This window comes from Euprymna scolopes, chromosome 35 (assembly GCF_053919585.1).
Source record: "Euprymna scolopes isolate OS-2025 chromosome 35, ASM5391958v1, whole genome shotgun sequence".
Lineage (NCBI taxonomy): Eukaryota > Metazoa > Mollusca > Cephalopoda > Sepiida > Sepiolidae > Euprymna > Euprymna scolopes.
In genome coordinates this window covers 12,993,606-13,013,444 of record NC_136516.1, presented here as the reverse complement: position 1 = coordinate 13,013,444, position 19,839 = coordinate 12,993,606, and the positions used below count along the sequence as shown (strand labels likewise).

The 19,839-nt window shown below is 40.8% G+C and overlaps 1 protein-coding gene across 1 annotated transcript in view; it reads left to right on the top strand.

Annotated features, from left to right (window-relative positions):
* Positions 1 to 19,839, top strand: part of LOC145259689 (endoplasmic reticulum junction formation protein lunapark-B-like) — a 197,161-nt gene that overhangs the window by 146,891 nt on the left and 30,431 nt on the right. The window contains 3 exon segments of the mRNA XM_080117357.1: positions 2,463 to 2,645; positions 14,113 to 14,286; positions 18,105 to 18,242. Coding sequence (XP_079973483.1) covers positions 2,463 to 2,645; positions 14,113 to 14,286; positions 18,105 to 18,242 — 495 coding nt within the window.

Here is a 19,839-nt window from a genome sequence, read left to right as displayed (position 1 = left end):
TAGTATAGTTTAGTCTGAGAGGCAAATAGTCTCCATCCATCCATCTATATATATATATATATATATATAAGGCAAAGTGTGTGTGACATTTTATGTATGTCCCGCAAAGGCTTTTTTCGCCGACGGGGGAGGGGGGGGGGTTACTATCGCTTAGAACTGTTTATATACCCCTTAGATAATAATATCTATGATTTGGGAACACGTGTCGCGTCTAGATTTATTCACGTTGACTTTTATGAGATTCACGCTGTTTCGCCGTGTCAACTGTTTGTATAATAAATTGAGTAAATTTGAACGTTACGTGTTCTCGGCATCACGCCGGAACATCCAAAAAGCAATCAGCTTTTTTTTTATCAATGCGGTGGAAACCTTATATCATATGGACACCCCTATATTTTTATGGGGAACTGGTTTTCGACCAGACATCTTGGGGAAACTAAACCAAAACAAAGTTCACTGCGGGATTGATGTTTGACCTAATTCACTTTTAACTTAATTCAGCACGTCCTTTTTTAGGTTTTTTTTTTTTTTTTCGTTTTTGCCTCAAGGATTCGAGTTCGAACAAAGTTTGTATTTTCTTGATTAGAATTGCCTGGATTAATAATATAAGCTTTAGAGAAAAAAAAATTCAATCTTAGGAGTCAACAGTGAAGTTTTGTCAGGGTAGGGGGCATTTTCTTTTTTTTTCTTTTTTTTTTTTTTTTGTGTTATGTACTAATTTGGAAAGAAAATATTAACACATTACTCAATGAATCTATACTATAAATGAGTTTGTGTGTGTCTAGCTAGAAAGGAATGAGCCGAGTTAAAAACGTTGACAAGAGAAAGATATATATGTACATAGAGATGTAGAGAGATAGTATATTTTTTATAGAAATAGGTTGCATTTTTACCCTGGGCAATGCCGGTTAACCTGCTAGTCTATTATATAAAGAATAGTTGTGTTTGCGCGTGTGTGTGTTAGGAGGTCCAGCTAAAAGTCCAAAACTACAAAACAAACCTCCACAAAGTTGAAAAAGTAGAGGGAGGGATGTGAAAAATGAAGAAAAGGTAGAGAAACGGATGAAGAGAGGTAGAGAAAAGTTTTGATATAAAGATGTTACTTTTAACCTTTATTTTTATTTTTGTTTTTATGGCCCTGGGTAAGACAGAGTATCTTTGCTAGTTAATAATAGAAGTAATAGTATAGTTTTGGCTTTAGAAAGACATATGCCAAATCGCCATTGTTAATAGCAGTAATGGTGAAGTTTTGGCTTCAAATCATTATTAATACTTATACTATATATATACTTTCAATGTTAGTTTCACATTTTTGACATCATACGATTTCGAAAACAATAAAACAATCACATTACTGAGGAATTTCAGAGAAATTAATTTAAGTCCGATTTACCTTTTTATAACCCTAATTTTATTTGAGAATAGTAAATTAGGTTTCAGATTCGCAATATCTTTCAGCTGTAGTTTCGTTAAATGATGCCTACTATTCACTTTTGCATTACAAAGATGGCTGCCCAGAAGCTATTTCACCATTGATTTCGATTGATTTGGAGAGGTCTTGGAATGACAATTTCCTTATTTTATTCTGTGACATTATATATATATTTCTGTGGAAATATACTTTATTTCCATATAATATATACCAATCCTTATTTAAGAAGCTCAATGTAATTACAGAGCAATATAATGGATGAATGACAAAAGTCTATAGTTCAAATTTCATGATGTTGATCATCTTGCAATTTATTCCTTTAATTCAGTTGACATTTACAATTCTTGACGGTATCTGTTTCGTAGCACAAAATTAATCACTTAATTATTATATCAATCAGTGAATCTATTTTGCCCTGAACTTATTGGAAGAAATAGCACCACACGGATTTTTAATCATGTCAAAATGCACTTTATCTCCTTTTGGTGAATTGATTGTTGTGATTTCTTCTGACGAATTAAGGGTAAAATAGATTCACTGATTGATATAATGATTAAGTGAACGATTTTGTGCCACAAAATAGATACTATCAAGAATTGTAAATATCAGCTGAATTAAAGGAATAAATTGTAAGATGGTCAACATCATGAACTTTGGAATATAGACTTTTGTCATTCATTATATATAGATGCGGAACTTTTCTAAACCTGATCAAAGAAAACTGTCGTTTGATTTATTCAAGTTTTGATTAACAGGAATTGGTTCACCACTCCCCACTCCCACCCAGAAAAAAAAGTTCCGATTTCAGTCATAAATCCATTTTTTATTCTTTCAAGAATAAAGTTTTGCTGTGGTTTTTGTAAAATATTTATTAAAAATTAAGATCGCCATCTTTTCTGGTTGTGTTTTTGACTCTGTCCAACAAAGATTTGACGTTTCCCGTATGATGTGCATCCACTTAACTGATTTGCAGTGCCTTCTCTAATGTTTGCGACCTTTCCATTTTTATTTTTCCCGTTTTGTTTAGTAGTTCGTCAAAGAGTTGTAACCACAAGAACAATGACGCCAGTAATGCGAATGCCAAACCCAGTGCAGCCTATGTCAGCCCCTCTTCCCCACCAAAGAATGCTCCCTAATCCTTCCATTGGATCTCCTATGCAAATGGCTTCCCAAATGAATGGCAGGCAGATATCCATTGTGCCACAGTCATATGGTAAGTTCCCTCTGAATTATTATTATGTACTCTATTAATTATGATGCACTTCTGGAATTATTACAGCTAGCAGAATCTGGAACTTCCACAGCGGTTTCTTTCAGATGTGATATAGTGCTGCTGAGCGTTCTGTCGACGTTCAGCAATATTGTAGTCCTTTTATTAAAACTGTAGAAGTATTTATCCGAGTGTGGTTCATGTAGTGTCAGATTATATCTAGTTATTACGATTTATCTCCAATATCCTTATAGAAGTCGGTGAAATAGTTCCATTTTATGGCACAAACAGAAACCCCACGATATTATTATACTATCTTTAGAGGCCCTGTCGGTGGGGCATAAGAATACGCCGACTGCCCCCCTGCAGAGGGTAAAAGTCCCTCAATGGGGGTCTTGGATATGACCTTAAACTATATCCAGTGGTGACGCCCCAGCTTGTGGGCTTTGGGGAGTGTGGAGCCACCCTTTAATTACCATTGCTCCCATGTCCACTCTGACCCGGACTGGTAGTACCTGTTAGGGTCCCAACTATGGGTTAAATAGAAACCGATGTGAAAACAACAAATATATTCTATTAAAAAAATTTTTCTTCAAAATCTTTGGATTCGGCATTAAATAACCCGAAAAGGGTTGATATGCCGTAAAACAACCAACCAACCAACCAAGCATCTTTAGACAGAATAGATTTTATCCTTTGATCATAGCCAAAAGATCAAGAAAGTATATTCTATTTTATGTACAGCTCAAACATGACATCCTTTTTTTTTTTTTTTTTTTTTTTTTTTTTTTTACATTGTGTCTTTGGTGATCAGGAGATCCTATTTATTAAAAAGAGGGATAAATGATAAAATACTCTGAGCATTAAATTAGTTTATCTCTATACTAATTTAATGTTCGTAGTATGTTATCACCTTCTATCTTCCTTTTTAATAAATAGGATCTCCTGATTGAATAATTTATAGTCTGGAAATCATGACCCATGTACATACCTACATACTTTAAAGGTACTACTTACAGAGGTGATAGGAACTCACTAATTAGAAGGCGCCGTGCTCTGTAGCAATCAATCAGAAGCCGGAATTACTCCATAAAACATGCTGGATCTTTTAGAATTCCTGCACATAATTGTGTTCACATGAAAAAGAATTTTGCTCTTTATCTGCAAACTTTTACAATTCAAGACTTCTACACGAAACTCTGATGTGGGGGGACATTTTGGTGCTTGTCTGATGAGTAGGAAGTGTGATTCTTAATGGGCTTCACACTCACTGGACTTTCGATATAATTATAGGATATGATTAAAGAAAATTTGAAAGTTCTATTCATAGACACTGACGATAGGAACTGACCAATCAAATCAAGCCACATTCTGCTATCAACCAATCAGAAACTGGAATCATTCCATAAAAATACTGGATCTGTTAGAATCTCAACACATAATTTTTTGTGTCCACACAAGAAAGATCTTTTCTCTTTGCCTGCAAACTTTTACAGTTCAAGACTTATACAATTTTGCTACCCATCAGAAACTCTATTTTTCATCTCAGGATTTATACAGATTGTCAACCCATCAGGAACTCTTCTAAAATTAAATATGCCTTTCAATTCAAAACCTGCACATAATTTTTCGTGCCCACATGAAAAGGAATTTTAATCTTAATCTGCAAACTTTTACAATTCAAGACTTCTGGTTATCCCACAGGAAACTATTTGTTTTCATCCAGAAGCTTTTTACAATTCAAAGATTCTTTGTATTGATATTGCCTGATATTACCAATGTTTCTCTTCGCTTCTAAAACTAAAATAGCTTGCAACTCCAAAGGTTATAGGCTCAGATGATAGACATTACTTTGATGGATCTGAATCAAAATTCGAATTGTGGCAGATCCAGTATGTTTTAAAGAGTGATTCCGGTTTCTGATTTATTGCTTGGCGCCTTCTGTGGCAGGTGAAATTTTTCGATTATTTACAAATTCAAAAATGAGTTATTCAGACACAACCTAAAAATCGAACGACCCAGAATTTATTGAAAAATTTTTGCAGAATTGATACAGGGCTTACATAACAGAAATTTATCTCTGATAATGCGAGAAGCCTTGGATGATGTCTGCAAAGCATTAAACGTAAGAGAGAATTATTTATCGCTCTGACAATGGTACAGAATTCATTTATAGACTTTAAGCTTTTATTAATTAACCATTGTATCAAACATGAGAAATCAGGCCCCTTATTCACCTCACCAAAACAGAACTGCTGAAAGATTGTGGCAGACACTTTTTGAAATGGCAAGGTGTCTACTTATTGAATCAAAATTCCTCCAAAACTGATGGACATATTTACTAATGATTGTTGTGGCCGGTCCTTTTACAAAAGACTATCCAAAACCCCATATAAAACTATCTGCGGTAAAAAGCCAAACTTAAGCAGAATGCATCTATTTGGTTTAACTTGCTTTGCATTTTTAAATAAAAAAGCAAATTAAATATAAAGAGTAACCGATGTATTTTGCTAGTCTATGACCAATAAAGCCCTGCATATTTAGTATTTTTTTTCAAACAGAAATACAAAAGAATCCGATTTGCAAAAATCAGACACATTTAATTTCAAAGACAAAAATTTATTATATGAAGAGGACGAATTAATATTTCCCCAAATTCATAAATCAAGTAACAATTAAGTTTACACTGACGCAGACAAAAATATTAAGTGATGACAACGATGATGCTGATGTTAGTCGAAAATTCGTCTGAATGTTACCCCAAAAGTAGAAGACAACCCGATTTATTTTGTGGTTGACAATTTGAAGCTTATCAAATCAATTATTGCTATATCATAGATAATATGCTAAAAAAAAAAGCTTTAAACGAAGCAAATAATTCATAACCTTGTCAACAATGGAAAAAAGCAATGAAAATGAGATAGACATATTAACAGAAAATAATATTTGGTAGTACCTCCCCCAAAATATAAGCATGTTATTTCTTCTCAATGGGTCTTTATAAAAATGACTACAGCGCCAGGCATTGAACAGTACAAGGCAAGATTTGTTGGCAAAGGATTTTTTTTCAGATTTATGACATTTTCACGGACTACAAACCTAACCACGATCAGAATTTTATTGCGAATTGCATCGCAATATAACCTTAACATCATGAAAAGGATCTTAAAAGGCTTATTTAAATACCCTAATAGACTGAAATTTCTATCCCCTTTATCACGAAATTTCAGTCTATTTTTGTTCTCATAATTTTTTTAAGGAGGGAGGTGCATGACAACATGCTTAACTTTCAAGATATAAATGAGTAAAAATTAATTTTTTTTTTTTTTTTTTTTTTTTTGTTACAGCTATTTTCTTTAGCATTTGAATAAAAATTAACTAAATAACTTTTCTGTTTTTATTTTACATGTTACAACTTGTATAATTCTACACATTTATGTTTTATTTTTAACAAAAAATTTAACATCAAAACTGAAAGGACTTCCCATTATATGAAAAATAGGGGGTTGTCGCAATATTTTTGATATAATGAAGGGTATGATTACAGAAAGTTGGAAGATTCTACTTAGACGCTGGCGATAGGAACTGACCAATGAAATAGAGCCACATTTTGCTAACAGCCAACCAGAAACCAAAATTGCTCAATATAAAAAGATTGAATCTTTCAGCACTTTCGCACATGATTTTTTTTTTTTTTTTGTCCAACACAAAAAAGAATTTAGCTCTTTTATAATCTTTTATAATCCAACACTTGTACAGATCGATTACCCTATTCTTCGTCTTCGCTATTACAATTCAAATCTTCTCTGATTGACGACTGCCGTTTTGTTGGAACAAGATTTTTTTCTCCTTAAACCAAAAATGGCTTTCAATACAAAACTACCTGTATTTACATTTCTTAATTTCTCAGAAGTTCCTATTTATTGTTAAAGAAATGAATTCAAAAGACAAGATCTTCGACTTCATTTACTGACTATTTCATGATACTTTTTCTCTCTCTGATGTCTCGGTCTCTCTCTCTCTCTCTCTCCCTCTCTCTCTGATGTCTCGGTCTCTCTCTCTCTCTCTCTCTGATGTCTCAGTCTCTCTCTCTCTCTCTCTCTCTCTCTCTCTCTCTCTCTCTCTCTCTCTCTCTCTCTGATGTCTCAGTCTCTCTCTCTCTGATGTCTCAGTCTCTCTCTCTCTGATGTCTCAGTCTCTCTCTCTCTGATGTCTCAGTCTCTCTCTCTCTGATGTCTCAGTCTCTCTCTCTCTCTCTCTGATGTCTCAGTCTCTCTCTCTCTCTGATGTCTCAGTCTCTCTCTCTCTCTGATGTCTCAGTCTCTCTCTCTCTGATGTCTCAGTCTCTCTCTCTCTCTGATGTCTCAGTCTCTCTCTCTCTCTGATGTCTCAGTCTCTCTCTCTCTCTGATGTCTCAGTCTCTCTCTCTCTCTGATGTCTCAGTCTCTCTCTCTCTCTCTGATGTCTCAGTCTCTCTCTCTCTCTCTGATGTCTCAGTCTCTCTCTCTCTCTGATGTCTCAGTCTCTCTCTCTCTCTGATGTCTCAGTCTCTCTCTCTCTCTGATGTCTCAGTCTCTCTCTCTCTCTGATGTCTCAGTCTCTCTCTCTCTCTGATGTCTCAGTCTCTCTCTCTCTCTGATGTCTCAGTCTCTCTCTCTCTCTGATGTCTCAGTCTCTCTCTCTCTCTGATGTCTCAGTCTCTCTCTCTCTCTGATGTCTCAGTCTCTCTCTCTCTCTGATGTCTCAGTCTCTCTCTCTCTCTGATGTCTCAGTCTCTCTCTCTCTCTGATGTCTCAGTCTCTCTCTCTCTCTGATGTCTCAGTCTCTCTCTCTCTCTGATGTCTCAGTCTCTCTCTCTCTCTGATGTCTCAGTCTCTCTCTCTCTCTGATGTCTCAGTCTCTCTCTCTCTCTCTGATGTCTCAGTCTCTCTCTCTCTCTCTGATGTCTCAGTCTCTCTCTCTCTCTCTGATGTCTCGGTCTCTCTCTCTCTCTCTGATGTCTCGGTCTCTCTCTCTCTCTCTGATGTCTCGGTCTCTCTCTCTCTCTGATGTCTCGGTCTCTCTCTCTCTGATGTCTCGGTCTCTCTCTCTCTGATGTCTCGGTCTCTCTCTCTCTGATGTCTCGGTCTCTCTCTCTCTCTGATGTCTCGGTCTCTCTCTCTCTCTGATGTCTCGGTCTCTCTCTCTCTCTGATGTCTCGGTCTCTCTCTCTCTGATGTCTCGGTCTCTCTCTCTCTGATGTCTCGGTCTCTCTCTCTCTGATGTCTCGGTCTCTCTCTCTCTGATGTCTCGGTCTCTCTCTCTCTGATGTCTCGGTCTCTCTCTCTCTGATGTCTCGGTCTCTCTCTCTCTGATGTCTCGGTCTCTCTCTCTCTGATGTCTCGGTCTCTCTCTCTCTGATGTCTCGGTCTCTCTCTCTCTGATGTCTCGGTCTCTCTCTCTCTCTGATGTCTCAGTCTCTCTCTCTCTCTGATGTCTCAGTCTCTCTCTCTCTCTGATGTCTCAGTCTCTCTCTCTCTCTGATGTCTCAGTCTCTCTCTCTCTCTGATGTCTCAGTCTCTCTCTCTCTCTGATGTCTCAGTCTCTCTCTCTCTCTGATGTCTCAGTCTCTCTCTCTCTCTGATGTCTCAGTCTCTCTCTCTCTCTGATGTCTCAGTCTCTCTCTCTCTCTGATGTCTCAGTCTCTCTCTCTCTCTGATGTCTCGGTCTCTCTCTCTCTCTCTCTGATGTCTCGGTCTCTCTCTCTCTCTCTCTGATGTCTCGGTCTCTCTCTCTCTCTCTCTGATGTCTCGGTCTCTCTCTCTCTCTCTCTGATGTCTCGGTCTCTCTCTCTCTCTCTCTGATGTCTCGGTCTCTCTCTCTCTCTCTCTGATGTCTCGGTCTCTCTCTCTCTCTCTCTGATGTCTCGGTCTCTCTCTCTCTCTCTCTGATGTCTCGGTCTCTCTCTCTCTCTCTCTGATGTCTCGGTCTCTCTCTCTCTCTCTCTCTGATGTCTCGGTCTCTCTCTCTCTCTCTCTCTGATGTCTCGGACCCTCTCTCTCTCTCTCTGATGTCTCGGTCTCTCTCTCTCTCTCTGATGTCTCGGTCTCTCTCTCTCTCTCTGATGTCTCGGTGTCTCTCTCTCTCTCTGATGTCTCGGTCTCTCTCTCTCTCTGATGTCTCGGTCTCTCTCTCTCTCTGATGTCTCGGTCTCTCTCTCTCTCTGATGTCTCGGTCTCTCTCTCTCTCTGATGTCTCGGTCTCTCTCTCTCTGATGTCTCGGTCTCTCTCTCTCTGATGTCTCGGTCTCTCTCTCTCTGATGTCTCGGTCTCTCTCTCTCTGATGTCTCGGTCTCTCTCTCTCTGATGTCTCGGTCTCTCTCTCTCTGATGTCTCGGTCTCTCTCTCTCTGATGTCTCGGTCTCTCTCTCTCTGATGTCTCGGTCTCTCTCTCTCTGATGTCTCAGTCTCTCTCTCTCTGATGTCTCAGTCTCTCTCTCTCTGATGTCTCAGTCTCTCTCTCTCTGATGTCTCAGTCTCTCTCTCTCTGATGTCTCAGTCTCTCTCTCTCTGATGTCTCAGTCTCTCTCTCTCTGATGTCTCAGTCTCTCTCTCTCTGATGTCTCAGTCTCTCTCTCTCTGATGTCTCAGTCTCTCTCTCTCTGATGTCTCAGTCTCTCTCTCTCTGATGTCTCAGTCTCTCTCTCTCTGATGTCTCAGTCTCTCTCTCTCTGATGTCTCAGTCTCTCTCTCTCTCTCTCTGTCTGTCTGTCTGATGCCTCTGCCTCTCTCTCTCTCTCTCTCTCTGTCTGTCTGTCTGATGCCTCTGCCTCTCTCTCTCTCTCTCTCTGTCTGTCTGTCTGATGCCTCTGCCTCTCTCTCTCTCTCTCTCTGTCTGTCTGTCTGATGCCTCTGCCTCTCTCTCTCTCTCTCTCTCTCTGTCTGTCTGTCTGATGCCTCTGCCTCTCTCTCTCTCTCTCTCTCTCTGTCTGTCTGTCTGATGCCTCTGCCTCTCTCTCTCTCTCTCTCTCTCTGTCTGTCTGTCTGATGCCTCTGCCTCTCTCTCTCTCTCTCTCTCTCTCTCTGTCTGTCTGTCTGATGCCTCTGCCTCTCTCTCTCTCTCTCTCTCTCTCTCTGTCTGTCTGTCTGATGCCTCTGCCTCTCTCTCTCTCTCTCTCTGTCTGTCTGTCTGATGCCTCTGCCTCTCTCTCTCTCTCTCTCTCTCTCTGTCTGTCTGTCTGATGCCTCTGCCTCTCTCTCTCTCTCTCTCTCTCTGTCTGTCTGTCTGATGCCTCTGCCTCTCTCTCTCTCTCTCTCTCTCTGTCTGTCTGATGCCTCTGCCTCTCTCTCTCTCTCTCTCTCTCTCTCTCTCTCTCTGTCTGTCTGATGCCTCTGCCTCTCTCTCTCTCTCTCTGTCTGTCTGTCTGATGCCTCTGCCTCTCTCTCTCTCTCTCTGTCTGTCTGTCTGATGCCTCTGCCTCTCTCTCTCTCTCTCTGTCTGTCTGTCTGATGCCTCTGCCTCTCTCTCTCTCTCTCTCTCTCTGTCTGTCTGTCTGATGCCTCTGCCTCTCTCTCTCTCTCTCTGTCTGTCTGTCTGATGCCTCTGCCTCTCTCTCTCTCTCTCTCTCTGTCTGTCTGTCTGATGCCTCTGCCTCTCTCTCTCTCTCTCTCTGTCTGTCTGTCTGATGCCTCTGCCTCTCTCTCTCTCTCTGTCTGTCTGTCTGATGCCTCTGCCTCTCTCTCTCTCTCTCTGTCTGTCTGTCTGATGCCTCTGCCTCTCTCTCTCTCTCTCTCTGTCTGTCTGTCTGATGCCTCTGCCTCTCTCTCTCTCTCTCTCTGTCTGTCTGTCTGATGCCTCTGCCTCTCTCTCTCTCTCTGTCTGTCTGTCTGATGCCTCTGCCTCTCTCTCTCTCTCTCTCTCTGTCTGTCTGATGCCTCTGCCTCTCTCTCTCTCTCTCTCTCTGTCTGTCTGATGCCTCTGCCTCTCTCTCTCTCTCTGTCTGTCTGATGTCTCTGCCTCTCTCTCTCTCTGTCTGTCTGATGCCTCTGCCTCTCTCTCTCTCTGTCTGTCTGATGCCTCTGCCTCTCTCTCTCTCTCTCTGTCTGTCTGATGCCTCTGCCTCTCTCTCTCTCTCTCTCTCTCTGTCTGTCTGATGCCTCTGCCTCTCTCTCTCTCTCTCTGTCTGTCTGATGCCTCTGCCTCTCTCTCTCTCTGTCTGTCTGTCTGATGCCTCTGCCTCTCTCTCTCTCTGTCTGTCTGTCTGATGCCTCTGCCTCTCTCTCTCTCTCTCTCTCTCTCTGTCTGTCTGTCTGATGCCTCTGCCTCTCTCTCTCTCTCTCTCTCTCTCTGTCTGTCTGTCTGATGCCTCTGCCTCTCTCTCTCTCTCTCTGTCTGTCTGTCTGATGCCTCTGTCTCTCTCTCTCTCTCTCTCTGTCTGTCTGTCTGTCTGATGCCTCTGCCTCTCTCTCTCTCTCTCTGTCTGTCTGTCTGATGCCTCTGCCTCTCTCTCTCTCTCTCTGTCTGTCTGTCTGATGCCTCTGCCTCTCTCTCTCTCTCTCTCTCTGTCTGTCTGATGCCTCTGCCTCTCTCTCTCTCTCTCTCTCTGTCTGTCTGTCTGATGCCTCTGCCTCTCTCTCTCTCTCTCTGTCTGTCTGTCTGATGCCTCTGCCTCTCTCTCTCTCTCTCTGTCTGTCTGTCTGATGCCTCTGCCTCTCTCTCTCTCTCTCTCTCTGTCTGTCTGATGCCTCTGCCTCTCTCTCTCTCTCTCTCTCTCTCTGTCTGATGCCTCTGCCTCTCTCTCTCTCTCTCTCTCTCTGTCTGTCTGATGCCTCTGCCTCTCTCTCTCTCTCTCTCTGTCTGTCTGATGTCTCTGCCTCTCTCTCTCTCTGTCTGTCTGATGCCTCTGCCTCTCTCTCTCTCTCTCTCTCTCTCTCTGTCTGTCTGATGCCTCTGCCTCTCTCTCTCTCTCTCTGTCTGTCTGATGCCTCTGCCCCTCTCTCTCTTTCTGTCTGATGCCTCTGCCCCTCTCTCTCTTTCTGTCTGATGCCTCTGCCTCTCTCTCTCTCTCTGTCTGTCTGATGCCTCTGCCTCTCTCTCTCTCTCTGTCTGTCTGATGCCTCTGCCTCTCTCTCTCTCTCTGTCTGTCTGATGCCTCTGCCTCTCTCTCTCTCTCTGTCTGTCTGATGCCTCTGCCTCTCTCTCTCTCTCTCTCTCTGTCTGTCTGATGCCTCTGCCCCTCTCTCTCTTTCTGTCTGATGCCTCTGCCCCTCTCTCTCTTTCTGTCTGATGCCTCTGCCTCTCTCTCTCTCTCTCTGTCTGTCTGATGCCTCTGCCTCTCTCTCTCTCTCTCTGTCTGATGCCTCTGCCCCTCTCTCTCTTTCTGTCTGATGCCTCTGCCCCTCTCTCTCTTTCTGTCTGATGCCTCTGCCCCTCTCTCTCTTTCTGTCTGATGCCTCTGCCTTTCTCTCTCTCTCTCTCTCTCTCTCTCTCTGTCTGATGCCTCTGCCTCTCTCTCTCTCTCTCTCTCTGTCTGTCTGATGCATCTGCCTCTCTCTCTCTCTCTCTCTGTCTGTCTGATGCCTCTGCCTCTCTCTCTCTCTCTCTCTCTGTCTGTCTGATGCCTCTGCCCCTCTCTCTCTTTCTGTCTGATGCCTCTGCCCCTCTCTCTCTTTCTGTCTGATGCCTCTGCCTCTCTCTCTCTCTCTCTCTCTCTCTCTCTGTCTGATGCCTCTGCCTCTCTCTCTCTCTCTCTCTGTCTGTCTGATGCCTCTGCCTCTCTCTCTCTCTCTCTGTCTGATGCCTCTGCCCCTCTCTCTCTTTCTGTCTGATGCCTCTGCCCCTCTCTCTCTTTCTGTCTGATGCCTCTGCCTCTCTCTCTCTCTCTCTCTCTCTCTCTCTGTCTGTCTGATGCCTCTGCCTCTCTCTCTCTCTCTCTCTCTCTGTCTGATGCCTCTGCCCCTCTCTCTCTTTCTGTCTGATGCCTCTGCCCCTCTCTCTCTTTCTGTCTGATGCCTCTGCCCCTCTCTCTCTTTCTGTCTGATGCCTCTGCCCCTCTCTCTCTTTCTGTCTGATGCCTCTGCCTCTCTCTCTCTCTCTCTCTCTCTCTCTGTCTGATGCCTCTGCCTCTCTCTCTCTCTGTCTGATGCCTCTGCCTCTCTCTCTCTCTCTCTCTGTCTGTCTGATGCCTCTGCCCCTCTCTCTCTGTCTGTCTGATGCCTCTGCCCCTCTCTCTCTGTCTGTCTGATGCCTCTGCCCCTCTCTCTCTGTCTGTCTGATGCCTCTGCCCCTCTCTCTCTGTCTGTCTGATGCCTCTGCCTCTCTCTCTCTCTCTCTCTCTCTGTCTGTCTGATGCCTCTGCCCCTCTCTCTCTTTCTGTCTGATGCCTCTGCCCCTCTCTCTCTGTCTGTCTGATGCCTCTGCCCCTCTCTCTCTGTCTGTCTGATGCCTCTGCCCCTCTCTCTCTGTCTGTCTGATGCCTCTGCCTCTCTCTCTCTCTCTCTCTCTCTGTCTGTCTGATGCCTCTGCCTCTCTCTCTCTCTCTCTCTCTCTGTCTGTCTGATGCCTCTGCCTCTCTCTCTCTCTCTCTCTGTCTGTCTGATGCCTCTGCCTCTCTCTCTCTCTCTCTCTCTCTGTCTGTCTGATGCCTCTGCCTCTCTCTCTCTCTCTCTCTCTCTGTCTGTCTGATGCCTCTGCCTCTCTCTCTCTCTCTCTCTGTCTGATGCCTCTGCCTCTCTCTCTCTCTCTCTCTGTCTGTCTGATGCCTCTGCCTCTCTCTCTCTCTCTGTCTGTCTGATGCCTCTGCCTCTCTCTCTCTGTCTGTCTGATGCCTCTGCCTCTCTCTCTCTCTGTCTGTCTGATGCCTCTGCCTCTCTCTCTCTCTCTCTGTCTGATGCCTCTGCCTCTCTCTCTCTCTCTCTGTCTGATGCCTCTGCCTCTCTCTCTCTCTCTGTCTGTCTGATGCCTCTGCCTCTCTCTCTCTCTCTGTCTGTCTGATGCCTCTGCCTCTCTCTCTCTCTCTGTCTGTCTGATGCCTCTCTCTCTCTCTCTCTCTCTGTCTGATGCCTCTCTCTCTCTCTCTCTCTCTCTCTGTCTGATGCCTCTCTCTCTCTCTCTCTCTCTGTCTGATGCCTCTCTCTCTCTTTCTGATGCCTCTCTCTCTCTTTCTGATGCCTCTCTCTCTCTTTCTGATGCCTCTCTCTCTCTGTCTGATGCCTCTGCCTCTCTGTCTGATGCCTCTCTCTCTCTCTCTGATGCCTCTGCCTCTCTCTCTCTCTCTCTCTCTCTCTCTGTCTGATGCCTCTGCCTCTCTCTCTCTCTCTCTCTGTCTGATGCCTCTGCCTCTCTACTTGGAGTCTTAATTACACTATACTCTTTTCTTTTCCTAATTTCACCCTCATCTTGTCAACTCCGTTCCTTTATTTCTTTCACAAGTTAATGGTAAGTGTGTTTTATAAATCTTCTAAAATTTTCATACTCTTTCCTCTCTTGTAGGACGTTCACCGGGTCCGCCGATGCCAAGACCAGTTCCTCCCCGCGAGAGGAAAACTCTAGACAAATTCATTGATTACTTGGTTGGTGAAGGACCTCAAAACAGATACGCATTAATCTGCAAATACTGTCATTCACACAACGGCATGGCCATGAGAGAAGAATTTGAATTTATTAGTAAGTATTTCTTTTCTTTATTGCAGCTATTATTTTAATTCATGCACATTGCATATTTATTATTGCAAAGCCAATTCTCTATTGCTTCTTCTGTTTGTTCATATTGAAATGAACATTTTGCATTGCAACTTGCCGACATATTTCTGTACGTGTTATTCATCCATCCATGATTACTATTTCCTGTTAATTTGAGTGTTATGTGTAGAGTAGTTTAAGAGTTTATCGGTTAAATATTTTCACATACACATACACACACACACACATACACACATACACACGCACCCACATACACACACGTGTACACATCAAGACACACATACAGACACACACATACCTCTATTTTATTTATATATAGGTAGGTATAGGTCAGAGGTGACATTAGGGAAAACGTGAAAATAGCAACCAAGATGAGAATATTAGTCCAAATAAAGCAATTATCAATCCTCATCTCAAAAATTCTATAACTTTTTTTCGTTATTTATCTAATTGCTACTAGAATTATAAACGCCTTTCCTTTCTTTGTCTGTGTGCCTAATATTAAATGAAATCTCCACGATCAAAGTTTATTCTTTATTGAAATCTTTGATAAGTAATCTATGTGATTATTTATTGGCGGATTGTTATCCTCATCTTAAGTGCTGTTTCACCATGTTTTTGCCAACTAAACCTCTAGCCGGCTTTAGGTAGGATTGAAACCGCTATCTTCAGACAATGCTAACCTGGAACTGTAAAAATTCAATACATCTTATTGCGCCACATTTCTACAGTTCCAGGTGAGCATTGTCTGAAGATAGCGGTTTCAATCCTACCCAAAGCCGACCAGAGGATGAGTTGGCCAAAACGTGGTGAGACAACAACAACTATGGAAGGCAGTAATTACTGGGGATACAGTTACGAGATTAAACATTACTATCATGTCATGGTTAATCACCTGAAGAAGGCCAGAGGATGAGTTGGCCGAAACATGGTGAAACAACAACAACTAAGAAGATAAGGATAACAGCCTGCAAATAAATACTTTCTTTACAAGAACTGCCCATTTGTGGAACATGTTGCCACAAGTTTTCTTCACTGAGGGCTACAACATAATCCTCTTCAAATTCCATAAGTAGAAAGGAGAGTAGAAAGTGGACCTTGAGTTCACTTTCGTCTGCCTCATAACTTTTGCTTTCCTTATTTTTTGTCCTTTAATCCTCACATTCTGACAAAGAAGGAAGAATTGTTTGTAAACCGTGTCGTAAGCACAGTTTTTATCTACCCCTCCCTTCAAACATTTCTACACAAAATAAGTGCTGATTTTTTTTTTTTTTTAAACCAATTTTTCTATGTGTGAGAGAGATCACTCTTTCTAATGATACTACATTTGTGTCTGTATGATGCAGATAAGTTTTTAGTAGACATACAAACACACACATACAGACGATTGAGATTTATATAATAGACTAGTGGGGTACCAAGCTTTGCCTAGGTGTGTGTGGGGGTGGTGTAGTAAGGAACCCCGAGGGGAAAAAAAACAAAAATTAGTAGTAGGGGGGGGGATCAAAACAACAGTAGGCAGTTTGGGTGGAGAAAAACAAAAAACAAAAAAAAAAAAAAAATGAAGTGGCAGGCAGGCTTGAACCCGTAATGCGAAAGAGGAAAAACATAATGTCTTAGCCAATGCATTCATGGCGCAAGCGGAAGTCGAGAGCGTTGAAATTAAGCATAGTCAATCCAACAGACACGATGGTTTGCAAAAATGTTGAAAAAATTTACTCCTTGTAAAAAACGGCCGAGTTGAGGGTGAAGGAATAAATGTTTTTGGTCAATTTTTCGATATTTGTCGTCCGAAGGATCGGGCTTCAAAACTATACCAATCTCATGAGGATCTGTTGTGTGTGTCAAGTTTTTGGCAGACATTCAAACACACACACATACACATTTTGCCTTTTATATAATAGAAGATATTGCATTTATCAAGCATTGCCTGAGCGTCAATGTAAAATATTGAATGACCTTGTGTCAATCGGTACTAAAATCATGTTGAGACTTTGGTTTCCCTAAGACCTCTGAAGTTATACTTGGTCATACTTAAAGGGGTGACTATTTGAAAATACCAAATGCTATAAACAAACACTACACTCATGAATATAAGTGTGTACCTGCATTGTTGAGAATGTAAAACTGTCAATTCGCGTCCTGTCACAAACCATTTCTTTCACCTAACGCTATAAGAAACGGCTGAGATTAGCCTCTACTTTAATGTTGACAAAAAACTATCAGCCCATGTATGGAGTATTGTTGTCATATTTGAGCTGGTGAATCTCTGTTCCATTTGATTGGCCCTCACCCTTTGTTTTTCTCTCCAACTTCTCTCTCACAGACGTGATATTGCTAGTCTTGATCTTTCTTATAAATACTATTATAGCATGTATTTGTCAAAATTCTGATATATTCTCCGCTTCCTTTGTTCCGGCTTTGACTCGTTGGTTTAGTGGTCTCCATCAATTTACTGTTCTGATACCTCATTCTAATTCATCATCCTATTCCAGTAGCTTCTTTTTAAAAACTCCAATCTTGTGGAACTCCCTCTCTGCTGATTGTTTTCGGGCCTTTGATTGGGGAGCCATAAGAGAATGCCAGAAAAATGTAATTCAAAATGCACAGAGACTCTTTCAACACTGGAATTGAATCTACTGAAGATGAAGAAAAAACGCTAGCAGAGTTCAAGGTTTCAAAAGCAATGAAGCTGGCCTTCAGTAACAAAATAGACCTTTCTAGCTTCTGATTGTCTGTTCAGGATATGTATTCCTTACTCTGCAAAAAGGCATCCATAATGCTCACACAATTTACTACAACAAACCGTTGCGAATGTGGATATTTTGACCAGGCAACCATTAAAACGTAGTCTAGAAACCATCTTTATGTTAGGAACGATGTTCGCCTTGCTTTGTTCAAGATGGAACCGGACATAAGAGGCCTCGCCATATAAGCTCAACAGCAGATATGTCAGTTTTCAGCAAAATTTTTTCTTTGATTTATGATTTCATAGTAACTAAATAAACATTAAAAAATCTGCATTTTTATTTCGTACAAGATATTAAAAAAATGAAAATATCAAAAAAAAAAAAAAAAGTTATGTTATATGAAATGAAGTTCTCTGAAAAAAAAATTCACTTAATTTCATCAAATAATTTTTTTTTTTTTTTTTTTTTTTTTACAGCGAAAAAAACAATTTGATACCGAGCGAAAGGCAGTCATGTTTCAATTTTTAGGAAGAAAAACTAGTATTAAAGATGGGAAGGGAGTTAGTTAAAAAAATGTTTTTTTAATTTTATTGAAACTAATTAAATGTTAACACATTGATTTCTATAACGGTTAATCAATCTCTTCCACATATCATCACTATATTCGATTTAACATCTGTTTTCTATGATAGCAGGTGTTGGGTGGCAGTATATGTTGATGTTTTGAAAATTAATTAACTTTCCTTTCTCCTTCCATGTTCCTAATGTCAGTCAGAATTTTCATAGAACTTCTTTGCAAGGACTTCCCATGTATGGAACACCTTGCCATGAGACTGCTTCTCTGCTGATTTCAACATGGTCATCTTCAAATACAATGTTAAGAGATACTTGTCAAAAACTGTCCTATTAGTAATAAATCCATACCCTTGACCAGTGTTAGTGCTCCCATCTTTTTTCTTATCTTTCAGCTGACAATCATTTCAGTCTCGTTAACCCTCTTCCTTGAGCCACTCTTGGCCTTGATAAGTAGTGGCACAATGATAATTTTTTTTTTTTTTTTTAATTTTTTTAAAAAATTATCTCTTTCTGCAGGTTTCCGGTGTTGTTACTGTTACCACTTAAATCCCGCCAAGAAGCAACGCCCTCATGCTCCACGACTGGAGTTCCCAACACCACCGTCATCCCCAATGAGAAGAGCAATTACTGCACCAGACACAAAATCCAGTGAAGGTAAAACAGGTTTTAATTTTATCTGTTACCAGGAGGGAAATTCGTATAATAAAATGCATGGATCAAGTGTATTTGCAGCACTCCAGTTATTCGAGCAGCTGAAAAAAAGTAAATGTAGCATGACACTATATTGGACATCACTCCAACACTGCGTTTTTCCAAAACCTAAAATGTATTTTCAAATTAATTTGGAATATATATATATTTATTAGTTTTACAGAAGTTTAGAAAAACATTGGTACCGTCGGTTTCAAGCCCAAACACAACGGGAAACCGTTAATGGTAACACGTAAATAATGTTAGCCTCTCATCAGCCATCTTGTTTTCTGCCCCGGGGTATATTTTTTCAGGTCCGCATATGTTTGTTTACATAATGATGTATGTTTTTATTTATTAGACTATAGCTAATTCCTGTATAATTTATTTTAATCCGGTATGAATTTTCTTCTTTAATTTTTTTATTTAATGCGTTTTAGTAATTATGTGTTTGTTTTTTTTCCGGTCTGCCTTTCGTTGCTTTTGGTTGGGTAAGGGGGATAATTAATTTATCTTATTTAACCTCTCTACCTTTTTTCGGTTGCGGGGGAGACAACCTGTGTTTTAGTGGTATAAGGTATACTAATCTATCTTATTTATCCTTTTAACTTTTTGTATTAAATATTATAATAGATGAGGGTGGGTGTGTCATTTAATTCTAAATTCTTTTATATATCTGTGTACTGTGTTATAGGCAGTCTTATTCTTCTTCATATATACTAATATTTGTGCTTAATGTATTTTGACAAGAGTCTAAATGTCCGTTGCCCTTTGCTGCTTTATACGTTAAGTTTGCTGCATCTAGAATAATCTTGGAGAACTCCTTTAGGTGGGGTCCTCGTTTATTGTTCTGTCTTCCCAGTTTATTAGTAGCGCTTGTCTCCTATGTAGACATCCTTTGAGTGTCTCACTGCGTACGTTCAAACAAACCCTTTTGAGGGTCATTAATAGCCTTCATGATGTATTTCTCCGCGTCACAAAGCGGGCATCGTTTTGAGGATGGTGAGTATGATGGTTTTCTTTCAATGATTCTCCATTTGATGCTGAATTGTGTTCCTTTGTCTTTAAGCTGCCATACTCGGGCGGCTAAAGCTGTCTTTATCCTCGTCTTTGTCCTGAAGGAACTATTGTGCATGTAGAATCTCTGCTTGAACGTCCGTTTCGTCATCCCTATGTATGTCTCTGGCTTATCACTGATCTTGTGCGTGAGTATCACTTCAAATACGAGGGATTTCACTATATATATATATATATATATATAATATATATATATATATATATATATAGTAAGTTATAAAATATATATGGCGATTAAGCTACACTACAGATTTAGCTCCACCTACGTATTGAGCACTTTTGAAGTAAATACATAAAGTTTACGCATAAATTTATACATTCCTATATTAATTTTATGTGAGTAAATGAAGTAGTTATATATATAAAGAACCCCCGGGATACGGCATTAAAACTTAGTGACAAGTACAGTGTGTGTATATATATATATATATATATATATTAGTAAGTTATGAAACTATATATGGCAATTAAGCTACATAGAATG